A 27,577-nucleotide genomic window follows, 5' to 3' on the forward strand; every position below is an offset into this window, starting at 1 on the left:
AAGGTTGAAAGAGAAAAACTATAAAATCATAATCGAAATCAGCATAATAAAACGACTAAAATGACTTTCTCGGCAGAATATCCAAATTAACCCACGAAAAGAAGGCAATCCTTATCCCACTGGGATAATTGTAACGAGTGTGTACAGAGAATGAGTCGAAGTGATGAGAAATCGAGATAAATAATTCAGAAAGAGTGAGTGGAGCGAGCGATCGACTGTTGTTGCCAACGTTTATGTTGCCAAAGTTCCCATTTTTTGATTCAATTAGTATTCTGCTGTGGAGAATCACCACTGCAGGCCACTGTCCAAGAATCCCAACCCCTTCTCCTCCCAACCCCCGAATCGTTCCAAAAGTTGAAGCCAAATTGGACACTGGCCCCTGGTGCCTGTGGTTCTTCCTCCAGTATTTATTGATCCTGAGTAATGGCTGGACCTCAGAGTAACCCACAACAATTACGAGTACTTTGAATCAAAATGAATAGACAAACTTGCGAAAAAACAAATCCTCAATCAAACTTGTACAGGAAGAGAATAAATAAATGGAGAAAGGTCCACTGATTACGCAGTTTCAAAAATCACGAATCATCAATTACTTTGTTACTAATAAATTGAAGAAATTGAGACAAAAATGTTCAAGCAAAGCTATGATAAAAGTTACATGTCATTAAACCCCGAAGAGTGTTAACGCAACTGATTACCGAAACGTAGTGCTAATGGAGAAAAAGTGAAATAGCCATTACCCCAGAAGAGGTGTAAATTAATGGAACAAGTGTCCTCCTCAAAACTTATTCGAACGAATGTAGACCCGCCTTTTTTGGCCTTAAAAAGCTGTAATCCCACTTATCCGCTGAAATTTATTCAAGCTTTGCGTACGGTACTGTGATATGTCGCTGTTTATTCATTTTAATTGCATACGTTCAAAATAAAAAGAGAAGAAAAATATTATTCATGAGATATTACATCCATTCACGCCGCAAGTAATCCAAGCGAATCTATTACCTTAAGATTGTTGATTAATTCATTGATTAGTCCAAACCCTTGATTTGGACCTCAAAAGGAATTCAAAAGGGGACACGTCCACAGGTATCAAGAGTCCATTCACAACTCAATTTTCACGTTGTTCATTGCATTTTAGCACCGACAGGGACATGAAAAAAATTTCCATTCCTTCAGAGTGTCAGATGTCTTCATTCGAATTACGAAACTATACCTATACCTTTTGTTATTTAATTCCTCCCTCCACAAGTTATTTTGTAAAAGATGAGAGAATAATTAAACAATTCTTCACTTCCACTGGTTATTTTATTCATCGCACTGTTTTTCAATATTTAAAATCTCAAAAAAACCCTCATTATGAGATGTTTATTCCCTCGATCTATTCATTTTTAAAACATCTCATTGCTAACCCTTCGATTTTCAAAAATGTACAATTATTTCATTCCTTCAATATTTCTAGTGTACATCGAGTCGATTTTTTGAGTGATTGAGTTCACTAGTGAATTCATTTTGCAGTTAAAATGACTATTTAAAAAATATGATAGCACCATTCTACTCTGGTTAAGCCAAAATAAATTTATAATTCATCCAGAAAAATTGTTGTTTCAAAAAAAAAATTGTTTCACCATCACTCAACGACGCGGATCCCTTCCGTACCATCAACCAACTAAATCATGAATTCTTCCGAGTAGCCATGATACAGAAAGAACAACAATTACGAAGTACATAAAAAAAATACTCTCAAGTGTATCTCCTCAAAACCCAACAATCTTACCAAGTGTTAAGTGCGCGCGCACGTGTTATTTTTTCCCGAAATTCTCCAACTCCTCAATAATATTCCTCTCCTTCCTCCACTCATTCCGAGAGGTTTTAGTGTCTAGTCCACGATCCGAGGACTTGAAGATAGGATCTAAAGAGAAACTGACAGAACGTGACAGGATCCATAGTGTCTGTGAATTGCAATCACCAACAGCAAAATTAAAAAATTAAAATTGTCTCGTGAATTTTCACAAACATTGCCACGAGCAATTAAAAAAAAAATCCGATAAATCCGGTGACTGATCCGTGACGTTCGCCAGTGACGACAGTTCAGGAGAAAAACAAAGGGGAATCATTGGTATCCCAGCGGTCCCAGCTAAATAATCATCATTAACCCAATAATTCTCAATAATTCCTCATCATTCTTCATTGGCAGTCAACCCTTGAGTGACCACATTCGCATAAAAATCCCCTCTCAAATTGCCCACCCCTTTCCCCCCCAACCGAACCACCCACTCCCCCCTCCCCCCCAAACCCCTCCATCCGCGTATATTGGTTAACAACACGATTGCCTCTAAATTTAGTTAAGTTTGTTGGGTTGGGATTGTAAATTGTTTGGCCAACTCTAGTGCCTCTCGTGCCAGAACAAAGACCAGTGTTTTCCCTTAATTTTCCACTGAACCAGTTAATAAAACTAGTGCAACGAAATTCCTCGGTGTGCCACACTGAGAAATTCGAGTGGATCGGTTTGACGTGAGAGTTCAAGTCAAAATTTCAACGACTCTGGATCTATGAACCCCAAGGGCCAAGAGGACCCTGGAGAAGATCTCACTTCCAGGTAAAAACATTTACTCACCCAGTGGAGATGTCCTCGAAATTGTTTTCTCCCAACGAGTCATTGACACTTATGTCCCTGAACTCTATAATTAGCGAGATATTTACGCACGTGGGCTTTTGTTGCGCCTCCTGGGTCTTTATTCCTTGGCAATGACGTGACAAATATTTTTATGTCTCTTTCTCCACTGTATGTTAACAGGGTAGGAGCTGAGAGCCCTTGCAGTGACATGAAGCGAGCAGCAGCCAAAAAGTTGATCGAACGTTATTTCTACCAGTTGACGGATGGATGTGGCAATCCACAATGCGACAATCAGAATTGTGCGTCTAGTGGCAAGGTGAATTATCCAGAAGTTCATTGAGAATGTGAATCAGCAAAACGAGGGGTTTTGGTTAAATTTATAGAAACGATTGAAATAAAACTTTACTGCAGGTGACTAACTTGACTCCAAATCAAGCAGCAGCTCAAGCGATTCAATTATTCTCCCAGGAGGCACGTCTCTGCGACGGTACACAGCCCAGCAAAGTTCCCAGGACATCCCTGGAGTCAGGCCCAGCATCACTAGCCAAGAGTTTACCACCAAAAAGCATGAATCCATCGTGCTCAGTAGAAGGTACGAAAAATGCATCAGTCCAGATATCATTTCCACCACCCACAGCCCCTCAACCATCTCCCAGTTACTGCGCAGTAGATCTAGGAGCTCCAAGTACCTCAGGTCTCTATAAAAAGGACCTTGAGATTCAAACGAATCCGTTAATCCATCAAGAGCCCCTGTACCACCCAGCATTCCCACCTAATAGGGGATCCAAACGAAAAATCAAGTGTCTCCGCCTGGAAAACAGTCCTTCGTCCTCCGAAGACTCCAGTGACTTCGCAGAAGTCATGGACGACTTATCCGAGGACTCCCTGTCCTCAGAATCCATCCAATCTATTTCCATTCCTACGGCTGAGAGTCTCGAGACGATTATCAGTGACAACGACATCTCCATCCCCAAAACCTCAAGAAAAAGACAGGCCAAGAAAATCAATCGGAATATAATTCCTAGAAAGGCTCCGAGGAAGAGAAAATCCCGAAGAACTCCCATTAAACAAGCGAGACTCGACGATGTTGAGCCCGAAGAGTCCAATAGAGATGCTGTCGCTGAATTAATTGTTCTGGCTCTGTACCTGAGGTACCTGGAGTCCAAGAAGTACTCAAATTCCACCTTCCAATTTTAACAACCCTTCAACATCTCCTCAATCCTGTAAAATCGTTGAATTCATTCAACTTAATGAATCCGAATAAATTCCTCTGGTAACTCCACTCGAAGTTTCAGTTAATTGCACTTGGGAATGGTCAAGGGGTCTCTGCAATCAACCGATAATTACATTATTATTTCTTTAAGAACAAAAACTTTGATTAATTCCATTCAATATTTTTCATTAGCAACTATTAAAAAATCATATAATTTCTTGAATATCGATTTAAATTGTACTTCCAATTCAACTGAACAATATCAAAACAAAATTGGTTAAAAATTTTTTACCGAAGAAATCGGAATAGCTCTGAATCAAAGAGACTTACCGAAATTTTTGGTTCCACTTCGAATTTCCTCAAAGAAAAAAAAACGTCTCTTCCAGGCAAACAAGTACCTTACCTCACCGAGACAAAGCTCCTGGGCATAATAGATCGGTGTAAATCGGAGGGAAATTACTCCCTGCTAATTCGTACCCTGGGTGAAGTGTTCTCCTCGGCGGAGGCCCTGAGCAAGAGCTTCCAAAAAACGGAAAAAACTGATTCCCCTCTGTCAGCCCTCCTGGATCGTGCTCCAGTGTCTCTGTTGGGTCCACCGAGTGATCTGAACAAAGAGGCAGTTAGAGCACTACAGGGGGAGGACAAGGAGATAGACAGCAGTGATCCCTCCCCCTCGGTTCCTCATCCTGACGACACAAGTGTGGACCTGGAGGCAGTGAGGAGATCCTTCGCAGCCCTTTGGTCGATATCAGGTGAACGCTGATAGCCATATCATTTATTATTTCAGATATATTTATAAACAAATGGGGAATTGCTCTCATCTGATCATCCGAAAAATTAAAAATCGAGTAAAATCTAATTAATATCGACGATAAGGGTTCAACAATATTGACAAATGAGAAAAAAATATATATATATATAACTGGGTAATTCTGCAGGTGAGGAGTTCGAGTCAGCTCTAGTCAATGCTCTGGTGACCCTCGCCGACAACATCGAGCTGGACCTCCGGGTCTTCGGAATAATGCCCTCAGACAGCACAGACACCCTCCTCAACGTATTTCTCATTGTCTTCGAGATTCCAGTGCTGGGTAGCAGCGATTACTTGGAGTATGCCCTCCACATGCTATGCAAAGCTGCCAGCTGTCTCCCAATCTCTGCACAGGCTAAATTGTCGAGGGTGTGGGCAAGACACTGCAGGACAAGGCTACCGAGGCTCCTGCAGACCCTGCAGCAGCTGATAACAGTGAAGATGATAGCTGGATCCTTTACGAGGGACTACTGCGTCCAGGACGCCGACACAATCACAGCCCCCACGAAGGTCATGAAGATCCTTTACTACGCCAGCATGTTATCAGGCGAGTTGGACGCCCCAGAGTTCTGCCAGGACGAAGATGTCGAGCCCATGGGGATCGACAAGTCAGATCGAGCCCCACCAGCTGCTCCACCCCCTCAGGATCCATTGGCTGTCGAACTGGGGATATCAGCTCTCGATGCACGTCGTCCCTACATTGATTTCACTGATTTCTACAACGAACTACTCAGCGAAATGGTCGAGATGGACAAAGATTTTGCGTACTACAAGAGCGAGCAACCAAAGAAGTTCAGCTTCATGAACTATGCCTTCATCCTCACACCTGCCACCAAGACATTGGGTCTCTACTACGACAACAGGATAAGAATGTACAGTGAGAGGAGAATGAGCTTTTTTCAATCGTACGTGGGACAGCCCACCAATCCCTATCTGAGACTCAAGGTACGCAGAGATTTTCTCATCGATGATGCACTCGTCGAGCTGGAGATGGTCGCCATGGAGAATCCCACTGATCTGAAGAAACAGCTTGTCGTCGAGTTTGAGGGGGAGCAGGGAGTCGACGAGGGTGGAGTCTCCAAAGAATTCTTTCAATTAGTCGTCGAGGAGATATTTAATCCGGATTATGGCATGTTTACGACTCAGGAGGAAACACAGACCACCTGGTTCAATCCAACTTCCTTCGAGAGTGATGCACAGTTCACGTTGATTGGGGTTGTACTGGGTCTTGCTATTTATAATAATGTTATCCTTGATGTGCGTTTTCCTATGGTTGTTTATCGCAAGCTGCTCGGGAGAAAGGGAAGTTTTGCAGATCTCGAGGACTGGAGTCCGACGTTGTACAGGACCCTGACTGAGATGCTGGGGTACGTTGGTGATGATATGCCTGATACCTTCATGCAGACATTCAAGGTCGGTTACAAGGATGTTTTCGGATCGGTGCTGTATCATGAGCTCAGGGAAAACGGGGACGAGGTCTACGTGACGCAGGAGAACAAGAGGGAATTTGTCGATCTCTATGCCGATTTTTTGCTCAATCGGTCTGTCGAGAGGCAGTTCAAGGCCTTCAGGAGGGGCTTCCAGATGGTTACCGATGAGAGTCCCCTGGCACTTCTATTCAGACCTGAGGAAATTGAACAGGTGAGTAATGAATTCAGGGACAAGTGGTTTATAGATGTTATTAGTGTTGATAATTTTGTATTTTGTATTTGGTCATATTTAAGTTCCAAATTTTTGGTATTAGGGTAACTAAATGTAGCTCAAAAAGTCCGAATATGCGGTTTTTAGATGGTGTCTGTATGTAAGTATGTATGTATGCGTGTGTGCGTTTTTTTCCTTTCTTACTCGAGGTTTCTCGGGAATTGTCACTTTTGGGAAATTGGATACATAGTGAATTGGGAAAAATTCACTTGCCACTCGGAGAAAAAATCAAACCTATTTTTTCCTTACAACAACAGCTCTATGCAGTTCCTTATAATGGTATTCCCCACTTGTTTATGATTTTTCTCGGTCTTTCTTTTAGCTCGTTTGTGGAAGCAAAGTCTTTGACTTTACAGAGCTCGAAGCAGCTACTGAGTATGATGGCTACACTGTTGACAGTGATGCAGTGAAGAACTTCTGGAGAGTTGCTCATGCATTACCTTTGGAAAGCCAGAGGAGATTGCTCCAGTTTACCACAGGAAGTGATCGAGTACCAGTTGGAGGACTGTCGAGGCTCAAGATGGTTATCTCGAGACATGGACCGGACTCTGATAGGTAAATTCATTTGACAGTGAAAAAAAAATTTTATAACTAAATCAGTAATGAATTCTAGAGAAAAAAAATTGCATTGCTGTTTAAATTGCAGATTGCCAATTGCTCACACATGTTTCAACACACTTCTTCTCCCGGATTACTCATCACTTGAGAAATTGGAGGATCGTCTGCTGAAAGCTATCAACTACTCGAAAGGTTTTGGAATGCTGTGAGACAGGATAATCGAAAAACGTCTTCAACCTCAAACCCTTGAAACTGGTAGACTCAATGAACAACTTTTGGGGAATAAACTCTTCATTCTCAACGTTGAGACAATCCACCACGCCTGCGTTTTTCGTGAGGATTAAATAGAGAGCTAATGGCTTTCATGCTCAGTGCGACAAGAAAAATAATCAGAGAATCATGGAGGTCTTTTTCCTCGTTCAGTTCCCCAATCCCAACCTGTTTCCAGCCTCGTAGAGCAGCTTGAAGTGAAACCCTAATGTCCCAACGTGAAAAAACACGAGAATATTATGTGCTAATTGTGCGCGAACAATTGTCAAGGGTGGAGAAATTGATAACATGGCTGTTGTAAAAAAAAACTTTATTTTCCATTGTGATTGATTTCTACAGGCAAATATACATGTACACAATATCCTTTGTTCAAACTATATTGCAAATATAGGCTCGAGCGAGGATGAAAAAAATCAAGTGAGATTTAACGATAACCTTTGTAAAAATACAAATTTGTAATCATGATACTGTAATAATAATAATTGATAATGAAAATTAAGGAAACGAAATGGTTTTTCTTATCATCGTTTTTATGGAATTTCAATTTGATAGCGTAAGAATATGGATGTCAATGTCAAAGGATCAGATAGTCTCCCTCATTAAAAAATAACATATAAAACTATAAAATCTGCATTGCTCTTCGCAATTGGACGGCTTTGTTTTACATTAATCTCGATACTAATTAAATGGACGGACTAGACGTGAGAGCGAAGGCAAACTCCGAACTTCCACGATTTCTTGTACGTTTCACTAAACTACAATATATTTCAGCGGACAAGTGGTATAACTAAGATAAATTGAATTTTATAATTTCCTTAATTGATGTATCTCGAAAACTACCCATTTAAGGGAAAAACATTGATGAACTTTTTTGTAGCTGATTAATCTTTCGAGAAAAACTCTATTTTTATATGTTTCCCTAAAATCAATAGTTTTCAACAGCAGTCGATATTTAATAAAATGGGGGATTCAACTTATTTACTGTACCAATTTGTCACTGATTTAAAAAATAGTGTCATTAATTAGTCAATCATGTAATTGTAATCTTAGCTGGAGAAATGGTGGCCCAGGGTGGCGAGAAGGACGAGGAGTCCTGAGATTTTGAGACCAGTAGCACTGTTACACCTGTTGTCAAAGTAACAGAAGCACCACGTTGTCTCGTCGTAGTAATCTCTGTGGATATCGAGTTGCGTTATGCTGTTGTTGACGTAGTGGCCAAGACGTACATCTTTAGCAGCTGGTCGACAGCCCTCATATTGGTCAGCAGGAATATCAGTCCTGAAGCCTTTCAGGGAGCTCAAGCAGTCCCTTGTGATCACTTCTTCAGCTGGAAAGAGACAACAATTGAGTGAAATCAAAATTTTCCATTGACAATTTGAAGAATTTCGACAAAATGTCGAAATTTCATATCACGTGTAATCGGTTTTTAAATTTTATTGTAATGCTGTTGAATAATTTTACCTCCTTTACGTTCAATGACTTTCACACAGACATCATTATCCTCAGGACAGTATTCCCCCCAGTACCACAACCAATTCAGTGGGGTACCACACCCTGGCTGATTGCTGTTGCAACGGTAACAGAGCAGCCATCCTCCAGCTCCAGAAGCTGAAACAAAAAATCGTATAAACACCTGATGATTCATAATCCTCGATTGTGGATCATGAACCGCGCCCGTTGGATTTCCCCTTCAATTTTCCTTAACCAAATTTCTACATTTACAATTTTCCTATTGAATATGCTATTACCTCCTTTATTAAGCAGCCCCAGAATTAAAACAACACTGAAAAACTTCGCGAACATGATTACAGGTGAAAATACTTGTTGACGGATGTGATTGTTCCGTGTTACACGTCCTAAACACACTTGTTGCGCCCTCAAAAAACTTTGCAACTCTTCACTCCAATCATCGATAAAATTACTCAGATCGATCGAATTGGTAATTGAGAATTGACACAAGAGGAAACTCGATAAAACTGGGGATTACGATGGAAACTTAGATTAATTCAAACGAAGAGAAGAATAAATGCCAATGGCCGCGCCCATAGTCGGCGGCAGTGATGCCAGATAAATCGGATGAGTCCTAAAATGCTTATGCGTTGTCTTAGCGGCGCAGAAGTTATGGCGGTCAGTTTTGAATTCAATTTGATGGTGCGCCCGGAATTTTCTCTTTTGCAGTATTATGTTTTCTCGTCTGATGATAGGTAAAAACGACGGTTTGTTGACAAAAATATATAATAAAAAAAAAAAAATTATTCTCCGTAAAGGGCCCAAGGGCCTGGATATATTATTACGGATATAGGTATATTAGTGTATATAAGATGAAAATGATGATAAAACCCTCAAAAATGGAGGAATAAATTATAAAAATTATAAAAAGGCACTTTACCTGTTGAAACACCCTGGGTCAGCTCCCAGATCAGTTTAATTTTCACATTTTCGTTTCCTCAAGGGTTTCATTACGCCCGCAAAACGTAAGATAAAAATAACATCTGTAAGTCCCTCATTGATCGTCCCCTCCAGAACCTCTGATTCCACATTTGAATTTTTTCTTAATACCATTTCTCAGATTAGAAAAAACTTTCGGGGCCATGTGAGCCGCAGAACGCCTGACGAATGTGTTGATTCACTGGCCAATGGACGAGAGTGAGAGAAAAGATGGGATTGTAAAAACTAGAGCAACTGAGAGAGGGAATAACACCCTGGAGTGGGGGCACAGGCTGTAGTGAACTCAAGGAAACATCTCGGAGGCTCGTTGATGATGTGGAAGCCGCACTACTCCGAAAGATATTTCTTTACTCTCAGTACTCGAATTTTTCTTATTCCCTCGGTTTTTTATTTGAATTCGTGCCCCCCAGTGAATAACAAATTGACTGAGACCCATTGTGCTAGGAGTGGGGACTGTTGATCTTGTTGTTGTTGATTTGTACAGCTCACTGCGTGACATTTCAATAATCAAAGATGCTAAGGACGGTCTTGATGAGTTTCCTGGTGGTCCTGGCTGTTGCCCATGGGATTCCCAAGCCTGAGGATGAGGTGAAACATCGGGTTCTCGATAAGGTCAGTCTCAATATTTTAGACTCAGTATCTCCAAGTGTCTGTCTTAATTAATGAAGATTCCAACCTCATTTGTTTGAATAAAAAAGTTCAACTCTGGTTTTTTTCTATAGCTAAAGACAATTGGGGAATTATTTCACTGATAGTTTCATTTGAAATTTTGTGGCCTTTGAAATTTTTAGAGTTTGAGTGATGAAGAGCACTTCATAAAATCCCACCACAACCCAGAGTACGACCATGAGGCTTTCCTCGGCGAAGAGGCGAAGACGTTTGACCAGTTATCCCCTGAGGAGAGCACCAGGAGGCTAGGGATAATTGTGGACAAGATTGATAAAGATAAGGATGGATTCGTCACCCAGGAAGAGCTGAAGGACTGGATCAGATACACACAGCAGAGGTACATAAGGGACGATGTGGATCGCCAGTGGAAGTCCCACAATCCTGAGGACAAGGACACCCTCCCCTGGGAAAGCTACAAGAAGCTGGTGTATGGGTTCATGGATGAGAGCGATTTCCAGGCAAAGGAGAATGACGAGAACTGGTCGTACGTCGTCATGTTGAAGAGGGATAGGAGGCGATGGTCTGTTGCTGATCGAGATGGTGACGATGCACTCACAAAAGAAGAGTTCACTGCATTTCTTCATCCTGAGGAGACTGATCACATGAAGGACGTCGTCGTCGAGGAGACCTTGGAAGATATTGACAAGGATGGCGATGGGAAAATCTCATTGGCTGAATATATCGGTAAGAAGTCCCATTGGAATTCAGATTAATAAATTAGATTTGTCTCGGCAATTTCTTATGAAAGGAATTCAATGAAATGATTTTTCTTTTCACAGGTGATATGTACAGAGGGTCTGATGAGGAAGAGCCTGAGTGGGTGAAGAATGAAAAAGAACAGTTCACTGACTACAGGGATAAGGATAAGGACGGGTTTATGGATAATGAAGAGGTAAAAATCGTCAATTAAGAAAATCTTAGGACTTTTGATTTTTAAAGAGATATTTTTGGAGTTCTCATGAGCGTGACAAATTTGTCCTGATCAGGTGAAAAATTGGATAATCCCTGAAGACTTCGACCACGCGGAGGCAGAGGCTCGTCACTTGATCTACGAAGCTGATCAAAACTCTGATCAAAAGCTCACGAAAGAGGAAATCCTTGAGAAATACGACGTTTTCGTTGGCTCACAGGCTACGGACTTCGGCGAGGCCCTGACGAGACACGACGAGTTCTAAGAATCTCAAATTCTCTAGTCAATTCCCAGGACTGACTGAGATGCAGATCACTAAGTGTCATGCCTTAAAAAGGAAAAATCTAATAAATTCTCTAACTAGTTCTAGTGACTCCTCCTTAATTGTACTATCAAAATTTTTATATTTGTATAAAAAATTATATTTTTATCTCCTGTTGCGTCAGTCATCAACATTTCGAGATTCATTCTGTGTAAGATAGTGTTAAGATCGCAGTGTTCATCCAAAAATATTCGAAACGCAGGCATTAATATTAGCGTTACTCATGCTGACGAAAGCGAATAAAAGAAGTTTATAACGATTATTGTTTTTCCTTATCGATGATTTGTCGCTGCGAACCCCTTCACGTCGTGTCCAACAATTGATCGATAATGGGATTAGAATCGACGATAAATTTTATCAGTACTGAAGAGGGGGAGATAGTCCATAGAGATACGACAAACCAGTGATATTTTTCGGCACGAAATGCGACCGTCTCTACTAATTTTCGGGATTTTGTACGCAGCCGGGTTGCTGATAAGTAATTGAGAATAATTCTGGGGATATGTTGTCATTCTGTAGAAAAAAATACGAGTTGTAAATGCAGTTGCGTTATGGTGGAGGGTCGTAAGTGATACAAACGACAATAATTATCAGAAAGTCCGCATTTGTTTAGAAAATACCGAAGAAAAATTAAAAAATATTCTCAACCGATTTGGCCAAATGGGAAAATTGAATTACTCGTTGTTGTTTCTATTTGGTATGTCTTATTTTAAATTGAAAGGGCAAAAGCACTAAGATTTGTAAAAAAAATGAGTACTGAATGCACTGAGAACTGAGTTTTTGCCATTCAAGGACATGTGGAAATGTTGATACATGTTGATACACCCACCAGTCAACAACTGCATTGGTAATTGAATTTGAAATGCTAATTGTGATTTTGTAGTCAATTGTTTGGGCTTGGAGGAGAGATATGATGCGGAGCAGCCGTACTGTTTCAAATTCACATGGCTGGGAAGTAAATCCGAGGAGATCAACATTTCGAGTAACAGATGTGCCAATGCAACTGGCCAGCCCTGTTTTCAGCCAGTAGTAGTCACAAGTAATTTTCTGCATATTAAATAAAATTAGCAATTAAGAATTCTCAAGAATTATAAATTTTCTTCAAGATGATTCTACATTACCGGATGTGAACTATATGTGGAGGACAGGCAATCGCTCGGAAATCTCATGTCGTATGCGACAAGGATACGTCTGCATAAAATATGCATACACCTACAATAATGCAGGTACATCAGGTTTTTCGAATAAACAATTTGCTCTTTGATATTTTAACGTCGGGAATTTCTCTAGTGCTCAATATAAGCCATTTTTGTGGGAAAATGGTGGAGAATAAGGCATCACCCATTGTGGAAGGCTGCTACACCCAGCAAGTAATTACAAATAATTTATAATCAATTGAATTGTTCGGTCATTTCTTCTTACGTTTTTACACAGGTGGATAGCCACATCATTGAAGCTTGTGCTTGTACGTCAGCACCTGGAGGGATTCCTTGTAATTCAGCAGAAATTAATCAATTACCAGTCTCAATTATCATGTCAAGTATTATATTGTCATGGATTATTTATTAAGATGAGCGAAATTGATAATAAATAAAGTATTTCGTTATTGAGATTTTTTTTTATATTGCGCATGAACATTTTTCTTGTCTTTGCAGCAAATATTTTCAAATTGAATCAAAACTGTCGACAGAAAATACAGATTGTCTCCTCGGTTGGGCAAAAGTCTGGCAGATGCCAGTAGAATTCACATTTCTTGTGGTAAATAAACTGTTTTATCATTTTTTTTTTACAGCAAATACTAATCAGCTGTTTGAGATCCTGTCAATAGAGGGAAAAACTAAAAAAAATGAGGAATAAATTTATGTGTGTCATTAATTATTGATATTGAGGTGCAAATTATGTCTCAAGTGTGTCGAATTCTCAGGGTCATTGGATATCTCAAGCAAACGGAACGACATTATGCAGCTCACAGGTGAATATTTCAATTTTAAACTTTCATGGTTATTTATGTCTTGTGTTTATATTTTTAATAATTCCTAACTGCGAAGTTCCTTTTGTATTTCATAACAAACGTCAAACTTCGGTGGTCGACGAAATTTGGGGAACTGAAGAGTACAAAATTATTACAAAACTCTGGGGATCAAGGCTAATGCCTCGAAGGAGGATATTAGGGCAGCTTTTTTAACTCTGTCTAAACAAGTAAGTGGATAATTAAACGAATAGAGATAATGGAAGATAAAAATATAAATACAAATGAAAACATTTTCACGAGTTATTTATTATCTCCTGAATTTATCTTCCAGGTGCATCCCGACGCAGGCAACAACACTGGTCACGCGGAATTCGTTAGAATCACAGAAGCTTACAATGTCCTTAGCAAAGAGCATACGAGACGGGAATACGATGCAACATTGAAATACGCTAGAAATCCTATTCATTATTCGCCTTACCATCCATTTGACCGAACGTAAGTTTCCCTTGAGCATTGGTGAAAATTTGTCGTTCAGCAATTGTTTGCCTACTGTAAAACATTTCCTTTGATCATCTTTTGAGAAATTATAAACACCAAAATTAATCACGCCTCTGGTCTTCTGTTCCAGAATTTACCGCAATCACACGTCTCATTTTGAGGCATGGCGAGACATCAGGGGACGAACGAGAGAGAACTGGCGAGATGATGGAGATCCCTTTCAGGATGGCTTGAGAACAGTTGAACCTAAAGGACCATCGAAAGCCATGATCGTCATGATATGCCTCCTAACAAGTGCGATAGGATTCAGTCTTCAGATTCTGGCTGTCGTTAAATCTCCAACTTTCAACAGAGCCAAAATGCTGGAAAAATCCAAGGAGTACAGTGCGCAGCTCGAGGAAATTCGTATTAATCAAAATCACCATAAATCTCTATCAGATAGTATCGATGCCTTTCGAAAACGCGTCAATATCCCAGAGGAATGACTGCGAAATTGCTTGACGCAAGACTCCACGTGAGAGGACAACAGAGATAGTGAATTATTTTTGTGAAATTACATCTAGTCGAAATATTTCAATTAATTTATTTTCTTATTAAAACAAACGTCAATGATAGACGTAGAGTTACAAATGCTAATTACGAATGAAGGTACGTTAAACTTTTTGGAAGACTAAAGAGTGTTATAATTTAGGGGTAAAACGAATCATATATATCACATCTGCGTAATTCTAAAGATAAATAAGAGAAAATGAAGTCATGAAGTTTCGTGGATTATTTTTTCATTCCAAATCAGAAATGAGGTATCATCACTTTTCACTCAGTGCCTGGTGACAATTAATTTTATATTCCACGAATGTCTGTAAACCTATTCCTTCCTAACATATTTGCACAATACTACAGGATTCTTCCAGATCATCTTCCATTCTCAAGAAAATCCTCCACAATTCGTCTGAACATCAGAGACATTTTACAACTTCTTATAATTCTTATAATTCTTCTCCTGAATTTATGAATATCATTCTGAATTTTAAGTCCATACAGAGCATTTAAAATGATTTACTTAAATTCACCATCTGACCGATTCGACAAGTTGTTCGCTGTCAAGTTATCATCCTAATTAAAATTCATCCGTTTAACTTGACTGATCGTATTACGTTACCTCCGAATAGATCCACAAATAGATAAATCATTGCCTAGAGCTTTCGTACGTATGTGGTCATGGCAGCGTGTGGGGCTGCAGGTGTAAATACAGGTTTTCCACTCTCATCAACGTAATCCGCGTATTTGAGTGCATAAATCTCTTCGAAAGCAAGTCTTTTGCAGAGTCTAGCGGTGAAGTGAGAACTGCAGTCAGTCCGGATGAGGTTGTAACCCAACTCCCTGCCTATCTCTCTGCAATGTGATAGATATTTCCACATGAGACTCGATATTGAATAACTCACTCAACAAAATTATTGAGCACTGCTCAGCAATAAATCTCGTGGATCAAATTATAAAACGCTTACATGGTCTTTTCAAATAATACTGCAGCAACACCCTGACCCCTCCAGTTACTGTCCACGGATATTATTCTGATGTCCATGATTTTTTTATCTGGATATCGGTTCATTATGTCTACCTTTTGATCCACGTGGTGAAGGAGTTTCAGAATTTTTTTGAATTTTGCATTTTCACAGCTCTTTATGTAATCGGGCTCGTCCTCTTTCTCGGCTGGTTCAGTTATTCCTGAGGCAGAATTATTGGAGTTGTAGAGATTTCGGTAGCGAAGATGAAAATGCGGAGAAAATAAATTACCTGTACTATTTAGAATTTGAAATTAATTTGAATAATTAATTTGAAAAAGAATTAGAATTTTTTACGCAGAGATGTTAGAAGTTTAGAAGAAGAAGCTCCATAATTTAATGGAATTCATTGAATTCCAAGTCACGGAAATGCGTGAAATGAAAAAAGTTTATGATCATTTCAGTCGTAAAGATAGCAAATCGGAAGACATCTCAATAAATCGCATTGCGTAAAAAAATCGAATTTTATTGCCATTATCAATTAAAAATTTCAATGGAATCGACTCGCTAGATTATGATCTATGAAATTCCTCCGTGCGTGCATATCGAATCGTTTGATGATTTATCAATTATTTCGTTAAGTTCGATCACCCTGCCAGCCCGTAATAATGACTTGTCACTTCAAGTTTATGGTCCATAATAAGTCTTTCCACAGAAACCTCGACTCTCGTTACTGTTTATATACTTCATTAAAATCTCATTAGACTAACGGAAAATACACGTTCTACCAGAGTAATACGGACTTGAATATATACATTGCCGATTATCTTGCAATCGAGTGAATGGATCTACAGCCTCCGACGAGGTGTTGTTCATTGTAATTCAACGAAAAACCTTAAAAAAAAAGTCGATACAAGATCGATCAATCCTGCCACAAACTCGACTAATTACAGGTCTCCGATCAATCTACTTTTCCCATTGAAATCGCAACGTCTTGCAAGCTGTTATTTCTCATTGAACAACGATTCAACACCCTTCACTGCTCCCTCGGACGTGAGGTTACAGGGACCGATAATTATTGGTTTAATGAACGTGATGAATATCAATCGGTCCCACATTTTCTTTTTTTAATTATAAATTCGATACGCCAATAAAGGAAATTCAATTCAGATACGAGAAGACACAAATCTCTCAATTGGGGTCTCTGGGTCGCTTAATAATCATTTATTCCAATCGACAGAGATATTCACTATTGCGATCTCATATCGAGACAATGTTATCACGTGTAACGTTCTCGATACGATTTTCTCTTAGTGACACACATATCGATAACAATACTTCAGTATGGGGTCAATCAGATATTAATCTCAAGATTCAATTGCACAATGCAGTGTAAAAATAATTTCTGTCATTTCCTTTTACTTTTTCCCCTCCAATCGGTAATTGATTTAATTTAATTTTCAATTAATGAATCTCACCATTAAGTTGCACCCCAACGATAGCACCACCAGAGGAAACAGCCATGAGACTGAGATTTTGATCCAGAGAAGACATTGAGTACTCTTCAAGCTCTAGACACGTACTGTTCTCCCCTTCGGGTATGAGTCCAATGGTGTGATTGAGTGGTTCATCACGAAAGAAGAATCGCCTGAGAAAAGCCAACACTTTGGGCTTGTCCTCGGGAGTTAAAGTTCTAACATGATAATCCATGGTGGTTTCATTCTCAGCCATAGCGTCAGCCAGCTGAAATCATTCAAAATAATTTTATACTCCTCCTTTAATCCGTTCACTGAGATTTGGCGACTAATCCCATTCGACGACACACGTTTAACAAGGCGCATCTTGTTACTCATCTATTCAATCCCCCAACGCTATCTCGCATTCTTCAACATCAGAGACGCATGTGACGTTTGTTCCTTCATCTCCTCTCGTTCTAGTGCTGTTTCTTCAGAGCATACGACAATGAGACATATACATTTTATTTGTTTTGTTACGCTAATGCAGAATGGTTATACGAGTACAAGAGTCAATACATAGCGAACATCTCAAGGTTCACCTACAACTGCTGCACGCAACCGTCACAAAGTGCATATCATATTTCGTATGATAATTATGAGAGATCATCATCACTCGCTAATTTGGGCTTTTCACCCTGGAGTTTTGTCCCACGGGCATTGGGTTTCCCCTCATTTTTTCCAAACCCACACGTTTTTTTTTTCATTTGTCGAATGAAACCGTTTGTTGGATGGGTTTTTATCAGTTTATTGGAATTGATACTTGTTGAGGCTTGGAATTAATTTTCAGGGTTTTCTTTTTTCAATGTTGCGCGCTGTGCACTTTTTTTTTCTCTTGTTTGTTGTGGTTGATGATATCAAAGTACTTGGGTTACGTGACCGAAAAATTAATTCAACACGCGAAATTAATATCGAATGCGGAAACGAGGAAGAGTTGATTGGGCAGTTTATTCAAATTGGGCCGAAATTGGAGGGATGGCTTTTATTTTTATAATGTTCAGGTTTTTAATGTTTATATATTCTTTAATGTTTATCTTGTTTGTTGGGAAAATGGAATACATTGGGAAAAATGATTTATGGTAATTAAGTCTACTTGGGTGAAATAATAATTCACGCATTCGGTTATCGTAAGTATACTTGTTATTATTCTCCCAGGCGTGAAGCAGAATTTCTTTATTTCCTTGTCATGTTGACGAACTTATTTGCCTCTTCGATTTTAGTCCGAGTGACAACACGAGTTGATTCATCAAATATTTTTCATTATAACTTTTTGAGCGAAAATTTTTGCGAGGAATTTCGTAATTACGTACGAAGTAACTCGCAAAAAAAATCATAAGAATTAGATAATACGAACCAGTGCTATTTATTCATTGAGTTTGCTAAGAATTTGCGCATGAAACTGATATTTTGTAAATTTTTTAAATACAAGTGTTTCAAGTTGGACCTCCCGTTTTGTTAATTTAATTTTCTCTCAATTTTCTACTGCGCTGGCACATTTTAATTCCAAAAACTCATGTCGAAACATTCCAAGTTTCAGCAACAACTGTAATCCCAAGACACAAATAAAAGAAAACACCGACGCGTCAGGTGACGGAATCCCTGAAGAGATAGAGTCCAGAAAAACTAGACCAATCTTAATTTTCCGATCGTCTACTAATCTGGGTGGGCTATTTCTTCCTGATTTATTTCTTCCTGATTTATTTCTTCTGCCTACTCAACTGACGTGAAACAGCAAAACATCAAGTAATATGTCAACATTCCGCGCAATTACTGTTTACAATCAAATCAAATTAAAATCCTATTTATCAAATAAAAGATGACTAGAATTAGTACGTTGCACTGCTGTCACTGCATCGCTCTTTACGTCCATACACTTGCACAATGAATACTTTATTATTGCGCTGTTAATGAGTGTACAGTGAAAAGTGCTTTCAGTTTTTAGAAATATTTTCCTCAACGACTAGTGTACCTGGTATCTTCTAATCTGTCAAAGATAGCAAAATTTCGCTGTCTACTTCACGCCTGTCGATGGAAATGAATTAATCATTTTATTCGCCATTTAATTAATTAATCAATCAAATGACTTATTCTTAGCATAGCCTCATCACCGTGGAGCTAATTACAGGCGTGAAATATTCAAAATAGCAAGTTTTTTCATTTTAGTATTAATATAAATAAAATACGAAAGAGTTACCTGGCGGTATTTCATAGAATAAATCAATTGATTTCAATCTTCTCGATTGTTTTTTTAATGGGGATTTCTAAGCACCGATCTCCAGTTTTGTAATATGGAACAAGAAAAAAATAATGCAAAAAAATGCATGGATTTTATGCAGGACGATTTGCATAGAAAAAACATTAACTGAATAGACTGAACAAAGAAATAAAAATCCGGTGATCTTTATCAGATATTTATATTAATCTATTTAAAAATGATACAGAAAATTTTCTGCATTGTAAACAAGATCCGGGAGAATATTTTCAAATAAAGAAACGGAAAATTTGGGAAAATTCATCGAAAATTTTCATTAATTTCCAAATATTTCCACGGAATCAGGGAAACGCTAATAGAACGTCCGGCAGAGATTAAATAATTTGTATGGAATATTTGTATTATATACTTCCAATCATATATTCAAAATGGACTTTAATTGTTGAGAAATGTTTAAATAAAAAGTAAATAAATAAAATTCTCCAGGGAATCGGGTTCTTCTGACAAATTTTTCAAATTATTTCGGATTGTTATTGAATATTACCGAGTATCTAGTCATCTTCCTGGTGTCCTCTGGGGCAAAGCCCACCCCCGAGATCCGGGTCTTGGACAGTTGATTCGTTATCAATCCCGCCATCGCTGATATCCCAAACTTATCGACTTATCGATCTGCTTCCGAACTTGAATTGCCGAACTTATTGAGGGATTCAACTGTCAATATCTATCAATTTTTCAGCGAATTCTTGAGTCTAAAGTCTTAAAATGTATCGATCCACTTCGAAACTTTAACTGCCGAACTTATGGAGGAATTTCTATCAAAATTTTTGATATTTCTTGTGGAAAATTATTGAGTGTTTAGAATGAGACAACGGCAACGTTTGTTTCGTTGTAACTGAGTAAAGCAATAGGACGATCGCTGCTTTTATACAGACTCCTTCCCAGTCCGGGCATTGGTATCCCAACCGAGTTCAGGGACAGAAGAAACATTGGATCATTGTCTCTTGTCATCCACCTAAACAATTATGAATACTTGAAAATATATCGGTCCACGATTTGCCGTGAAAATTTAAAAAATGCAAATTTGCACCAAAAAGATTTCGCACGTCAATTTTTGCGGGTGGGTCCCGAAATTTTTCACTTCCACAGAAATTGGAGGTAAACATATTAAACCCAAAAATTAGATTATCATTCTCTTCAAATAATCTGAAATTCAAATTATTTTTATTAAAAATATTAATCCCACTGAGAATTCAATGAAATTATTATTTTTTCATTAACTTGGAATTAAAATTTAAATAAGAATGATTTTTCAGCTAAAATCGACTCAATGTCTCTCTGATGAGAATGACAATTGTTTGCCATGAAATGATAAAAAAATTCAGTGCAACTGTCATGTTCCCCCAAAAAAAATGTGGTCTTGTGATGATTTTTTATTTTATCTTTTTCATATTATTTGCAGTGACCGGATATTTCCGTTGGCAAAATACATATTAAACGGATTACAATGCGCGACGTGCTGTGCATCGATGATCCACACGCACCAAGGACAATTGCCTTCGTGTATCCATTATTATGTTTATTGAATAATCGTTTGGATATAATCAAGTGCTGCTAGACTTGGAAAGCTGTTGTGAGTATTAACGAGGAGGTAGCATAGGTTGATATCTGATATCGGTGATAATTACAGTGATAAAGTCGAATGGGTCGAATTAAAATGCTTAATTATTTAATCCGAAACATTCCTCAGCTCATTGAATTCCTCAGGCCCCGTGAAGTTATTAATTCTCACAAAAAATTATTCTCGCATTAATTCTCATCAAATCGGCTAGAAAATTCTGTTCAATTTTTCTCAGACTTTTTATGATTTTGATTGATCGGTTCTATTGAAATGTTTAGAATTTTATTCCGGAAGGAGTGAAGTGGTGAGTGAATTGGACATTACGAAATTAAAAGGTCACGTGTGAGATTGTCTGATATGATTTCTTGTTCTACATTTATCCCCGACGATTTCTGTTGATAGAAATACAACGACTTAAATGTAAATAAATCATTTTTTCATATCTATTATTTCCTAAAACTTGCGAAATAATTAACAATTTCAATTCGATTATGGAAATCCCTAGAGACGAATAAAAATTCGTAGATCAGATCTTCAGTATTTCTCCGGTTTCTCATAAAATTTCATGAGAAATTTCTTTAGTTCTCTCCAGTTCTGCATGGGCTGTGAAAAATGGCAGCTGATGGCGAGAAAATCCATTTAAAAAATCGGTTAAGTGTTAAAGAAGTTCTGTTTATTCTGGGGTAGAATTTTTTCTAAAAGTGAGAAATCGTCATTTTTTCCTCTTTGGAATTCTACACCAGCTCAGAGCTTTCGGTTTATACTTCAATTTTTGGCGGAGCAGAATGGAAAAAGAACAAAATTTCAGAAAAATCCAAATAATCCAATGAAACTTTCGCCATTCCTTTTGAGTTTGGGGTAATACCTGGAAAATTCAGTTTGAAGCAAAAATTCTCGCAGCAGCTGATCTGTTCGCAACTGATTTATGAAGCAAACTGAGAAAAGATAAAAATAGGTGTTACAAGGCTGGCGATGTGATACATTTAAGATATCAAGTGTATTTTTATTGCAAAAATATTCACTTTCTCATTCACATATAAATAGTAAATAATTGATGTACAATGTAGGAAGAAAATTGAAATTTCATGGACGATACTGCAATAATTCCCAAGGGGAGCGGCATTGTATCCACTTAAGGGTAAAAATTCCTGAAACTTCTAGGTGATTTCAACCTTTTTAGCATTAGAAGGACGATAATTACTCAATTCCCCATAACTACCTGATTAACATTGATTTTTTGAAAATATAAATGTAAACGGAATTCGCAGCTTTTCCTTATTTTCTACTAAAAACGCATCTTTTGAACTAAATTATTAAAATCAGAATGAAAACCGGCATTTGATTTAATATATTAAATGATTAATTAACACATTGAATGCACTGTGAAATTTTTTATGGAAAACATACAATTAAAAAAATATTTTCTTATTAGAGGCTCGATGTCTTCTCACATTTCCGCTAGTGACTCGTCAATTATCGAACAATGAAAGTAAAAATCTGCTTGAATAAAATCAGCAACCGATCGATCGGAAAATTGCATCTACAGCGAGAAGATAAATTCACGAAAAATTAAAGAAGTAACGGAACTACCCCGAATTTTTAATTCGGTTCTACGTAATTTTTGATTGATCTTACCGATAAGTTATTTGACAGTACTTTAGGATTAAGTTTAATGAATTTTTTAACGAAATTACACTCCGTCCGACGTTTACGGAACTGTGACGTAATTTTCCATGAATTTTTTTTCTCCGTGTACAAGAGATTTTCGGTTCGGGGGGAAAAAGGCGAGTCAATCCCAAGACAATACACCTCTTCATGATTTCATGCAAATCAGAATCCTTGTGCATAAGAAGCGGCGAGCCCATACCATTCGCAAACGACAATAGATTCTATAGTTAAAGGTACATAATTACGTATCGTTAACCGTTCAGTACATGCCGCAATCGATAAGCGACGAACCGTAACACGGATTACGTAGTGTTTAATAAAATTGATAAATTCACCAGTACAAATGGTACTGATAAATATAAATACGAGGAAAAAAAGCGCATGATTAATTCGAAAATACGAACAGGAGGCGTAGTGGGTACCGGCCCCGATGTGGTAACCAATAGCATTCTCGTCAGTGGGTGGAAAAAAAAATCCATGTAAATCATACAAATCATAATCGAGACGAGTCCACCCCAATCTCCTTGAAAATAAGCAGTTAATCATTCGAGCGTAACGACTTTGGAAATAACTAAATGACAAACACATTTTTTTCATTCCTCATTCAACAAAAAATTACTCCCCATTGAAAAAATTTAACAAAAAAATTATCGTTATCGCGATTTGAAAATCATTCCGATTACCATCGATAATACCAAGCGCGACGGAACAAAAATTTCCGCAAAGTCGGTGAGAAAAAAAAACACCGTTAAATCATTAGAATATCGAAAAACTATTGATAAATCATGGGAGAACGCAGCGGATAAATCAGGAGTTTTTTCAAGGTCTCGATGAGAACAGCAGGATAAAAATCTGCGATGGACGGATATCTTCGAGAGACCGCGAAACCCTCGGCCAGTGGGAAGAATAATTAAATGAAAATTGAAATAATTTATTATCTCTGGGAATTCACGCGAAAATTGCACAACTGTACAAAAAAATGACTCCCTGAGTAGTACACAACTCACCAGAGCTCCTTACAATCCCAGATTTCCCTGTTTACAATCTTCAATCTGGCACAAACCGCGAAAATGACAAGTTAATGAGCGCCGGAGGAGATCAGTTGACAAATCTCGTTAAACTGTCGTTAAAAATCCCCATTAATTTGTAAATGTTATTTTCTCCATTACTACGACAATAAACCAAAAGCGATACCACTTCACTTGAAAAAGTTTCACAAAAACATCTAGATTCGCTCGATAATTATTCAATTCCTATTAAACTCTCCATTAATTTCTATCGATTCGATTTAAATGGCAAATAGAAAATATTTCTCCACTCTGTTTTCTGTTTTTCCAATAAAAAAAAATCAGGTAGAGAAACCTTGACCGGAGCTTTGAGGTGATTTGCAATTATTTTAATTTTTAAAAAAAGTTGCAGAAGAAAATCGAATAATCGGTTTAATTAATTGTAATTGATTGTAATCAAAATCACTGTTTGATGAAATATTTTCTATTGGACATTTCGAGAGAATAATTGCGACTATTTACTGGGTTTTTGATGAGTCTATTTTTTAGTCCGGATTGTTGTCCCACCAGATGAGTCCTGAAAATGTCTGAGGAGCACTCGTCAAAACAAAAGCTTCTGTTGGTGTTAAGCTGTCGACACTGATTGACCAGTGGTGATAAGCTTCTACTGTCCAGAGGTCGAGTAGTGCTGGTCATGATAAGCTATCACTTCCCTGGTACATGACATAGCCATTTATCATGGTATCCACCGGGTTGTCACGATTGAAATGAATTACCGGATCATTGTTCTCAGCCCCTCCGCCCCGGACTTTATTAAGCCGTTAATGAGCGCAATGATAGCATAGATGGGGTGTCATGTACACTTTATCATCATTTAAATAAAATTTAAATGAGACGTGATTGAAAGTTATCAGGATGGAAACAGTGAGAATTAGTGGTGGGAAAAGGTAGCTTCAAAAGTATAATGACTTTTGCTTTCCTGCGCGCAATTAGAATTTTTTTGAAAAATCCTTGACAAATCGTTGGAGAATTTTATTGAATTTCTATTGAGGTGTTCCGTTAAAAAAAAAAAAAGCAGGTATCGTTTTTTGTCAGCTTTTTTCAGTGCATAGCTAAGCTAGATATAGATATAATATAATATAATATACCATTTTAATAAAATAATGATCTGTGTAAGAAAGAAAAATACTGTATTTATATCGATATTAGTCCAAAAAAAGATTGAATTTAATTGAGAGATGAAAATAATTTTTTTTTTCATTAGGGCTAGAATGATATCTTCTATCGTTAAAATTCTCGGGAAAACTCGTGAGTTCTGAGTAGGGCTAACATTTCAGTGGATACCTTCTCCATTTTCATGTTCCCTAATACTTTTTCAAAAATTTCGAATTTTCACATTTCAGTGAATCCCTCCTCAATTGTCATGCTCCCCTGATACTTTTTCAAAAACTTGGAATTTTTGAATTTCAGTTAATACCTCCTCGATTTTCATGTTCCCCTATTACTCTTTCAAAAATTTCGAATTTTCACATTTCTGTGAATACCTCCTCCATTTTCATGCTCCCCTGATATTTTGTCAAAAATTTCGAATTTTCACATTTCAGTGAACACCTCTTCGATTTTCATGTTCCCCTGATACATTTCCAAAAATTTGGAATTTTTCTATTTCAGTGAGTACCTCTTCGATTTTCATGCTCCCCTGATACTTTTCCAAAAATTTTGAATTTTCAAATTTCAATGAATACCTCTTTCGATTTATGAATTGAATTTAATTGAAGCAAAAAAAATGATGGATATTTTTTTTAGAGATTTTAGCTGCAAAATGATGACACCCCACACGCGTAAGATTAGCCGCGCGGAGCGCGCCATATATGCTAGACACTAAAAAATATTTGAAAAATTGAGTGCAATTCGATTCCCGGGATTTGCTTTATTAGGTTTTGATTGATTTTTTTTGTGAAATAGAAAATGATTTTGTAAATTCGAGAAAGGTCTTTTCTCTGTTACTGTATGACAGTGTGACATTCGAATGAATCGATGAATTTAAATGGATCAGGGAGAATTCTGTCTGATTAAATTGATAAATAATTGCACTTCGATAATAAATATGAAGTTATAAATAACCGAAGGATGAATCACCTGCCGAGGGAAAGGGGCCAGGGGAAGACCAGCATAATTTATTACCTCCTTAGATCCAATTGTTAGTCTCAGATGCTTTGATAACAAGTGCATTAACGCATTGACAGTTTAACAAATTGCCTGGCGATGCAAATCTATGAGCTCCTTGTAACATTTTTTAACTATTTAATGCCGTTTGGTTATCGATTGTTTCTTCATCGCTCATGTCGATTGCACATATTATTTATCTACGTAAATAATTACAACAATGAATGCACCTGCTGACACGTGCACATATGTACAGTTGCCATTTATTTTGTAATAATAAATTCTTTTTCCACCCAAGTAGAGACTCCTCAGCAGAAAGTTCACCTACTGTTACTGGATTATCATTTCCGTATTTTACATTCGTTTGAATGTGCGCATACATTTACGAATGAATTATTTGGAGTGGAACAGATCAGAGTTACCACCCGGAACTTATAGTATTCTTGGGGATTTATTACAAAACAGACCTTTCTAAAAGCACAGGTGGCTTTGGTTTCTCTTTTCATTTTGCAAATGTCAGAGTGATAAGGTCAATCATGTAAAAATATACAAAAATAAATTTATAGCAGAATTTCCACGATTCTATTTTGATTCAATCACTACTTATCGTTCATGCCCTTTTTGAGAGACCAGGATGTAACGAAGAGTGAAAGTAAAAATCATTTTTTTCCTTTCGAGTGGAAACTTTGCAATCGATTTTATCATTTTTTTTTTAAATTATTGAGAATGTTCTGGAACGGGAAAACACGAAATTCTGAAGGTGTGCGGATTTTTCGAGATATTTCCACTTGAAAAACTCAAAAATGTTTACAAAAAAGTGTTTTCCGTGTGAAAATGTAATTTGCATGTGAAATCTCTGGATTTTCTTATTGTTAATGAATTCACTTAGCAGATGTAATCTTTTTTAGTGTAATAGACGTGAACATACTCCAGGATATGAAGGCAGTTTCAAGATCGCTGTTTTTGCAGTTTATTCTGTAATGTCACCAGCAACTCAAGGGAGCAATTAATTCCTGCACTTGTACAAACACAATAACATTTCAGCGTCCATAAACTACCCCGACCTTTAACAATCCCATCGATCCGTCCACAAAGAGATGAAGTTTTCTGAATTTCTACGAGTTAGTCACCCTTTTTGAACAGAAGATAATATTCTTTTATTTCTAATCAACAAAAATAGCTAGTACCAATTAAGAATAAGGTTTTTAGAATTGAAAAAATAGTTATCTACAAAAATTGGAATTGGAAATACGACTAGGAAAATTGACGAGCCATTGAATAATAATAGGATTTACAAACCATATATTTTTTTCTAGTCTAATCCAGGGTGTTCCACAAATTAACAAAAAAACGTGAAAAAGGAGAAAATATCGGTAATGACTTTTCAAAAACTTCTCCGTGATATATTTCTCAATCGAATAGACGAGGTCAAGGAACACTAACAAACTACGTCTCTTTCGTATCACCAAATTAACATCAAATTCCTCCCGCCTCGGGTCCATATTCCAAGTATTTTTAGGACTGAAATTTTTTACTTTTTTTTCAACTTTTCAACGCGCACTTATTTTAAATTTGGCCATAAATTACCAAACACTCTGTAATTCCGACAATAAACTTCGTCAATTGCACCAAAATTTTGAATCAAATGAAATTTCATCAACCACCAATAATTATGCAAGAAAAATATTAATTCCTCGAAAGAACAATTAAAAAAAAATGTCAAGACACAATTGATTCTGATCCATTAACATCTGTCGATATCTTTTCGACAGTCAGTGAAGTTATCACCGGTGAGTAAAATCCCAGGGCTTACCTGTCGATCATGGCGGGCTGATGGAGCAGCTTTCGATTTTCCCAGGAACGTACGCACTGGGAGGTGAAAAAAAAAATCTCTTGAGCTTGAGCTGTCA

The 27,577-nt window shown here is 37.6% G+C and overlaps 6 protein-coding genes across 12 annotated transcripts; 4 read left to right on the forward strand and 2 right to left on the reverse strand.

Moving 5' to 3' along the window:
• The first annotated feature begins 1,692 nt into the window (after positions 1 to 1,692).
• Positions 1,693 to 7,948, forward strand: Ube3a (ubiquitin protein ligase E3A). Its single transcript, XM_011298532.1, has 7 exons — positions 1,693 to 2,593; positions 2,792 to 2,927; positions 3,023 to 3,203; positions 4,211 to 4,576; positions 4,763 to 6,273; positions 6,656 to 6,888; positions 6,980 to 7,948. The coding sequence occupies exons 1-7, from the start codon at positions 2,547 to 2,549 to the stop codon at positions 7,098 to 7,100; spliced, it is 2,595 nt and encodes an 864-aa protein (XP_011296834.1). The 5' UTR covers positions 1,693 to 2,546; the 3' UTR covers positions 7,101 to 7,948.
• On the reverse strand, positions 7,455 to 9,243 carry crim (QVR superfamily protein crim). The gene is made up of 3 exons (XM_011298531.1): positions 8,910 to 9,243; positions 8,623 to 8,769; positions 7,455 to 8,488 (listed from the first exon to the last, which is right to left on the reverse strand). The coding sequence occupies exons 1-3, from the start codon at positions 8,962 to 8,964 to the stop codon at positions 8,208 to 8,210; spliced, it is 483 nt and encodes a 160-aa protein (XP_011296833.1). The 5' UTR covers positions 8,965 to 9,243; the 3' UTR covers positions 7,455 to 8,207.
• A 623-nt stretch (positions 9,244 to 9,866) lies between these two features.
• Positions 9,867 to 11,769, forward strand: scf (Calumenin scf). Its single transcript, XM_011298533.1, has 4 exons — positions 9,867 to 10,221; positions 10,401 to 10,962; positions 11,058 to 11,170; positions 11,265 to 11,769. The coding sequence occupies exons 1-4, from the start codon at positions 10,123 to 10,125 to the stop codon at positions 11,451 to 11,453; spliced, it is 963 nt and encodes a 320-aa protein (XP_011296835.1). The 5' UTR covers positions 9,867 to 10,122; the 3' UTR covers positions 11,454 to 11,769.
• Positions 11,770 to 11,863: 94 nt separating this feature from the next.
• LOC105262768 (uncharacterized) lies at positions 11,864 to 13,195 on the forward strand. 3 transcript variants are annotated; one of them, XM_011298534.1, is made up of 5 exons: positions 11,864 to 11,988; positions 12,394 to 12,549; positions 12,617 to 12,736; positions 12,801 to 12,880; positions 12,945 to 13,187. In XM_011298534.1, the coding sequence occupies exons 1-5, from the start codon at positions 11,934 to 11,936 to the stop codon at positions 13,077 to 13,079; spliced, it is 546 nt and encodes a 181-aa protein (XP_011296836.1). In that variant the 5' UTR covers positions 11,864 to 11,933; the 3' UTR covers positions 13,080 to 13,187. The 3 variants fall into 3 exon arrangements, with proteins under 3 accessions (XP_011296836.1, XP_011296838.1, XP_011296837.1); XM_011298536.1 differs by having other exon boundaries at positions 11,884 to 12,074; positions 12,945 to 13,191; XM_011298535.1 differs by lacking the exon at positions 11,864 to 11,988 and adding an exon at positions 12,081 to 12,207 and having other exon boundaries at positions 12,945 to 13,195.
• A 95-nt stretch (positions 13,196 to 13,290) lies between these two features.
• Positions 13,291 to 14,737, forward strand: LOC105262770 (dnaJ homolog subfamily C member 4-like). The gene is made up of 4 exons (XM_011298542.1): positions 13,291 to 13,482; positions 13,622 to 13,709; positions 13,814 to 13,977; positions 14,111 to 14,737. The coding sequence occupies exons 1-4, from the start codon at positions 13,409 to 13,411 to the stop codon at positions 14,463 to 14,465; spliced, it is 681 nt and encodes a 226-aa protein (XP_011296844.1). The 5' UTR covers positions 13,291 to 13,408; the 3' UTR covers positions 14,466 to 14,737.
• On the reverse strand, positions 14,550 to 27,113 carry LOC105262769 (dopamine N-acetyltransferase). 5 transcript variants are annotated; one of them, XM_011298539.1, is made up of 4 exons: positions 26,967 to 27,113; positions 16,961 to 17,225; positions 15,486 to 15,705; positions 14,550 to 15,372 (listed from the first exon to the last, which is right to left on the reverse strand). In XM_011298539.1, exons 1-4 carry the CDS (start codon positions 26,967 to 26,969, stop codon positions 15,174 to 15,176), a joined length of 687 nt encoding a protein of 228 aa, XP_011296841.1. In that variant the 5' UTR covers positions 26,970 to 27,113; the 3' UTR covers positions 14,550 to 15,173. The 5 variants fall into 5 exon arrangements, with proteins under 5 accessions (XP_011296841.1, XP_011296839.1, XP_011296842.1 ...); XM_011298537.1 differs by lacking the exon at positions 26,967 to 27,113 and adding an exon at positions 24,024 to 24,212; XM_011298540.1 differs by lacking the exon at positions 26,967 to 27,113 and adding an exon at positions 23,502 to 23,613.
• Positions 27,114 to 27,577: the final 464 nt, after the last annotated feature.

Source organism: Fopius arisanus, unplaced genomic scaffold, assembly GCF_000806365.1.
Source record: "Fopius arisanus strain USDA-PBARC FA_bdor unplaced genomic scaffold, ASM80636v1 scaffold00011, whole genome shotgun sequence".
Classification (NCBI taxonomy): Eukaryota; Metazoa; Arthropoda; class Insecta; order Hymenoptera; family Braconidae; genus Fopius; species Fopius arisanus.

What these genes read in the sequence shown, in the direction of transcription:
- crim (XM_011298531.1), bottom strand. Translation starts at nt 8,964, where the DNA reads ATGTTCGCGAAGTTTTTCAGTGTTGTTTTAATTCTGGGGCTGCTTAAT. An exon ending in GGGGCTGCTTAATAAAGGAG is followed by an intron (nt 8,770 to 8,909) that starts GTAATAGCATAT and finishes TTTTTGTTTCAG; the next exon opens with CTTCTGGAGCTGGAGGATGG. An exon ending in AGTCATTGAACGTAAAGGAG is followed by an intron (nt 8,489 to 8,622) that starts GTAAAATTATTC and finishes GTCTCTTTCCAG; the next exon opens with CTGAAGAAGTGATCACAAGG.
- LOC105262770 (XM_011298542.1), top strand. Translation starts at nt 13,409, where the DNA reads ATGTCTCAAGTGTGTCGAATTCTCAGGGTCATTGGATATCTCAAGCAA. An exon ending in CGACATTATGCAGCTCACAG is followed by an intron (nt 13,483 to 13,621) that starts GTGAATATTTCA and finishes GGGGAACTGAAG; the next exon opens with AGTACAAAATTATTACAAAA. An exon ending in TTTTAACTCTGTCTAAACAA is followed by an intron (nt 13,710 to 13,813) that starts GTAAGTGGATAA and finishes TTTATCTTCCAG; the next exon opens with GTGCATCCCGACGCAGGCAA.
- Ube3a (XM_011298532.1), top strand. Translation starts at nt 2,547, where the DNA reads ATGAACCCCAAGGGCCAAGAGGACCCTGGAGAAGATCTCACTTCCAG. An exon ending in GGAGAAGATCTCACTTCCAG is followed by an intron (nt 2,594 to 2,791) that starts GTAAAAACATTT and finishes GTATGTTAACAG; the next exon opens with GGTAGGAGCTGAGAGCCCTT. An exon ending in AGCCCTTTGGTCGATATCAG is followed by an intron (nt 4,577 to 4,762) that starts GTGAACGCTGAT and finishes GTAATTCTGCAG; the next exon opens with GTGAGGAGTTCGAGTCAGCT.
- scf (XM_011298533.1), top strand. Translation starts at nt 10,123, where the DNA reads ATGCTAAGGACGGTCTTGATGAGTTTCCTGGTGGTCCTGGCTGTTGCC. An exon ending in AACATCGGGTTCTCGATAAG is followed by an intron (nt 10,222 to 10,400) that starts GTCAGTCTCAAT and finishes TGAAATTTTTAG; the next exon opens with AGTTTGAGTGATGAAGAGCA. An exon ending in CTCATTGGCTGAATATATCG is followed by an intron (nt 10,963 to 11,057) that starts GTAAGAAGTCCC and finishes TTCTTTTCACAG; the next exon opens with GTGATATGTACAGAGGGTCT.
- LOC105262769 (XM_011298537.1), bottom strand. Translation starts at nt 24,197, where the DNA reads ATGACCAGCACTACTCGACCTCTGGACAGTAGAAGCTTATCACCACTG. An exon ending in ATAGACTCATCAAAAACCCA is followed by an intron (nt 17,226 to 24,023) that starts GTAAATAGTCGC and finishes GAATGATTTCAG; the next exon opens with CTGGCTGACGCTATGGCTGA. An exon ending in CGTTGGGGTGCAACTTAATG is followed by an intron (nt 15,706 to 16,960) that starts GTGAGATTCATT and finishes ATTCTGCCTCAG; the next exon opens with GAATAACTGAACCAGCCGAG.
- LOC105262768 (XM_011298534.1), top strand. Translation starts at nt 11,934, where the DNA reads ATGCGACCGTCTCTACTAATTTTCGGGATTTTGTACGCAGCCGGGTTG. An exon ending in ATACACCTACAATAATGCAG is followed by an intron (nt 12,737 to 12,800) that starts GTACATCAGGTT and finishes GAATTTCTCTAG; the next exon opens with TGCTCAATATAAGCCATTTT. An exon ending in AAGGCTGCTACACCCAGCAA is followed by an intron (nt 12,881 to 12,944) that starts GTAATTACAAAT and finishes GTTTTTACACAG; the next exon opens with GTGGATAGCCACATCATTGA.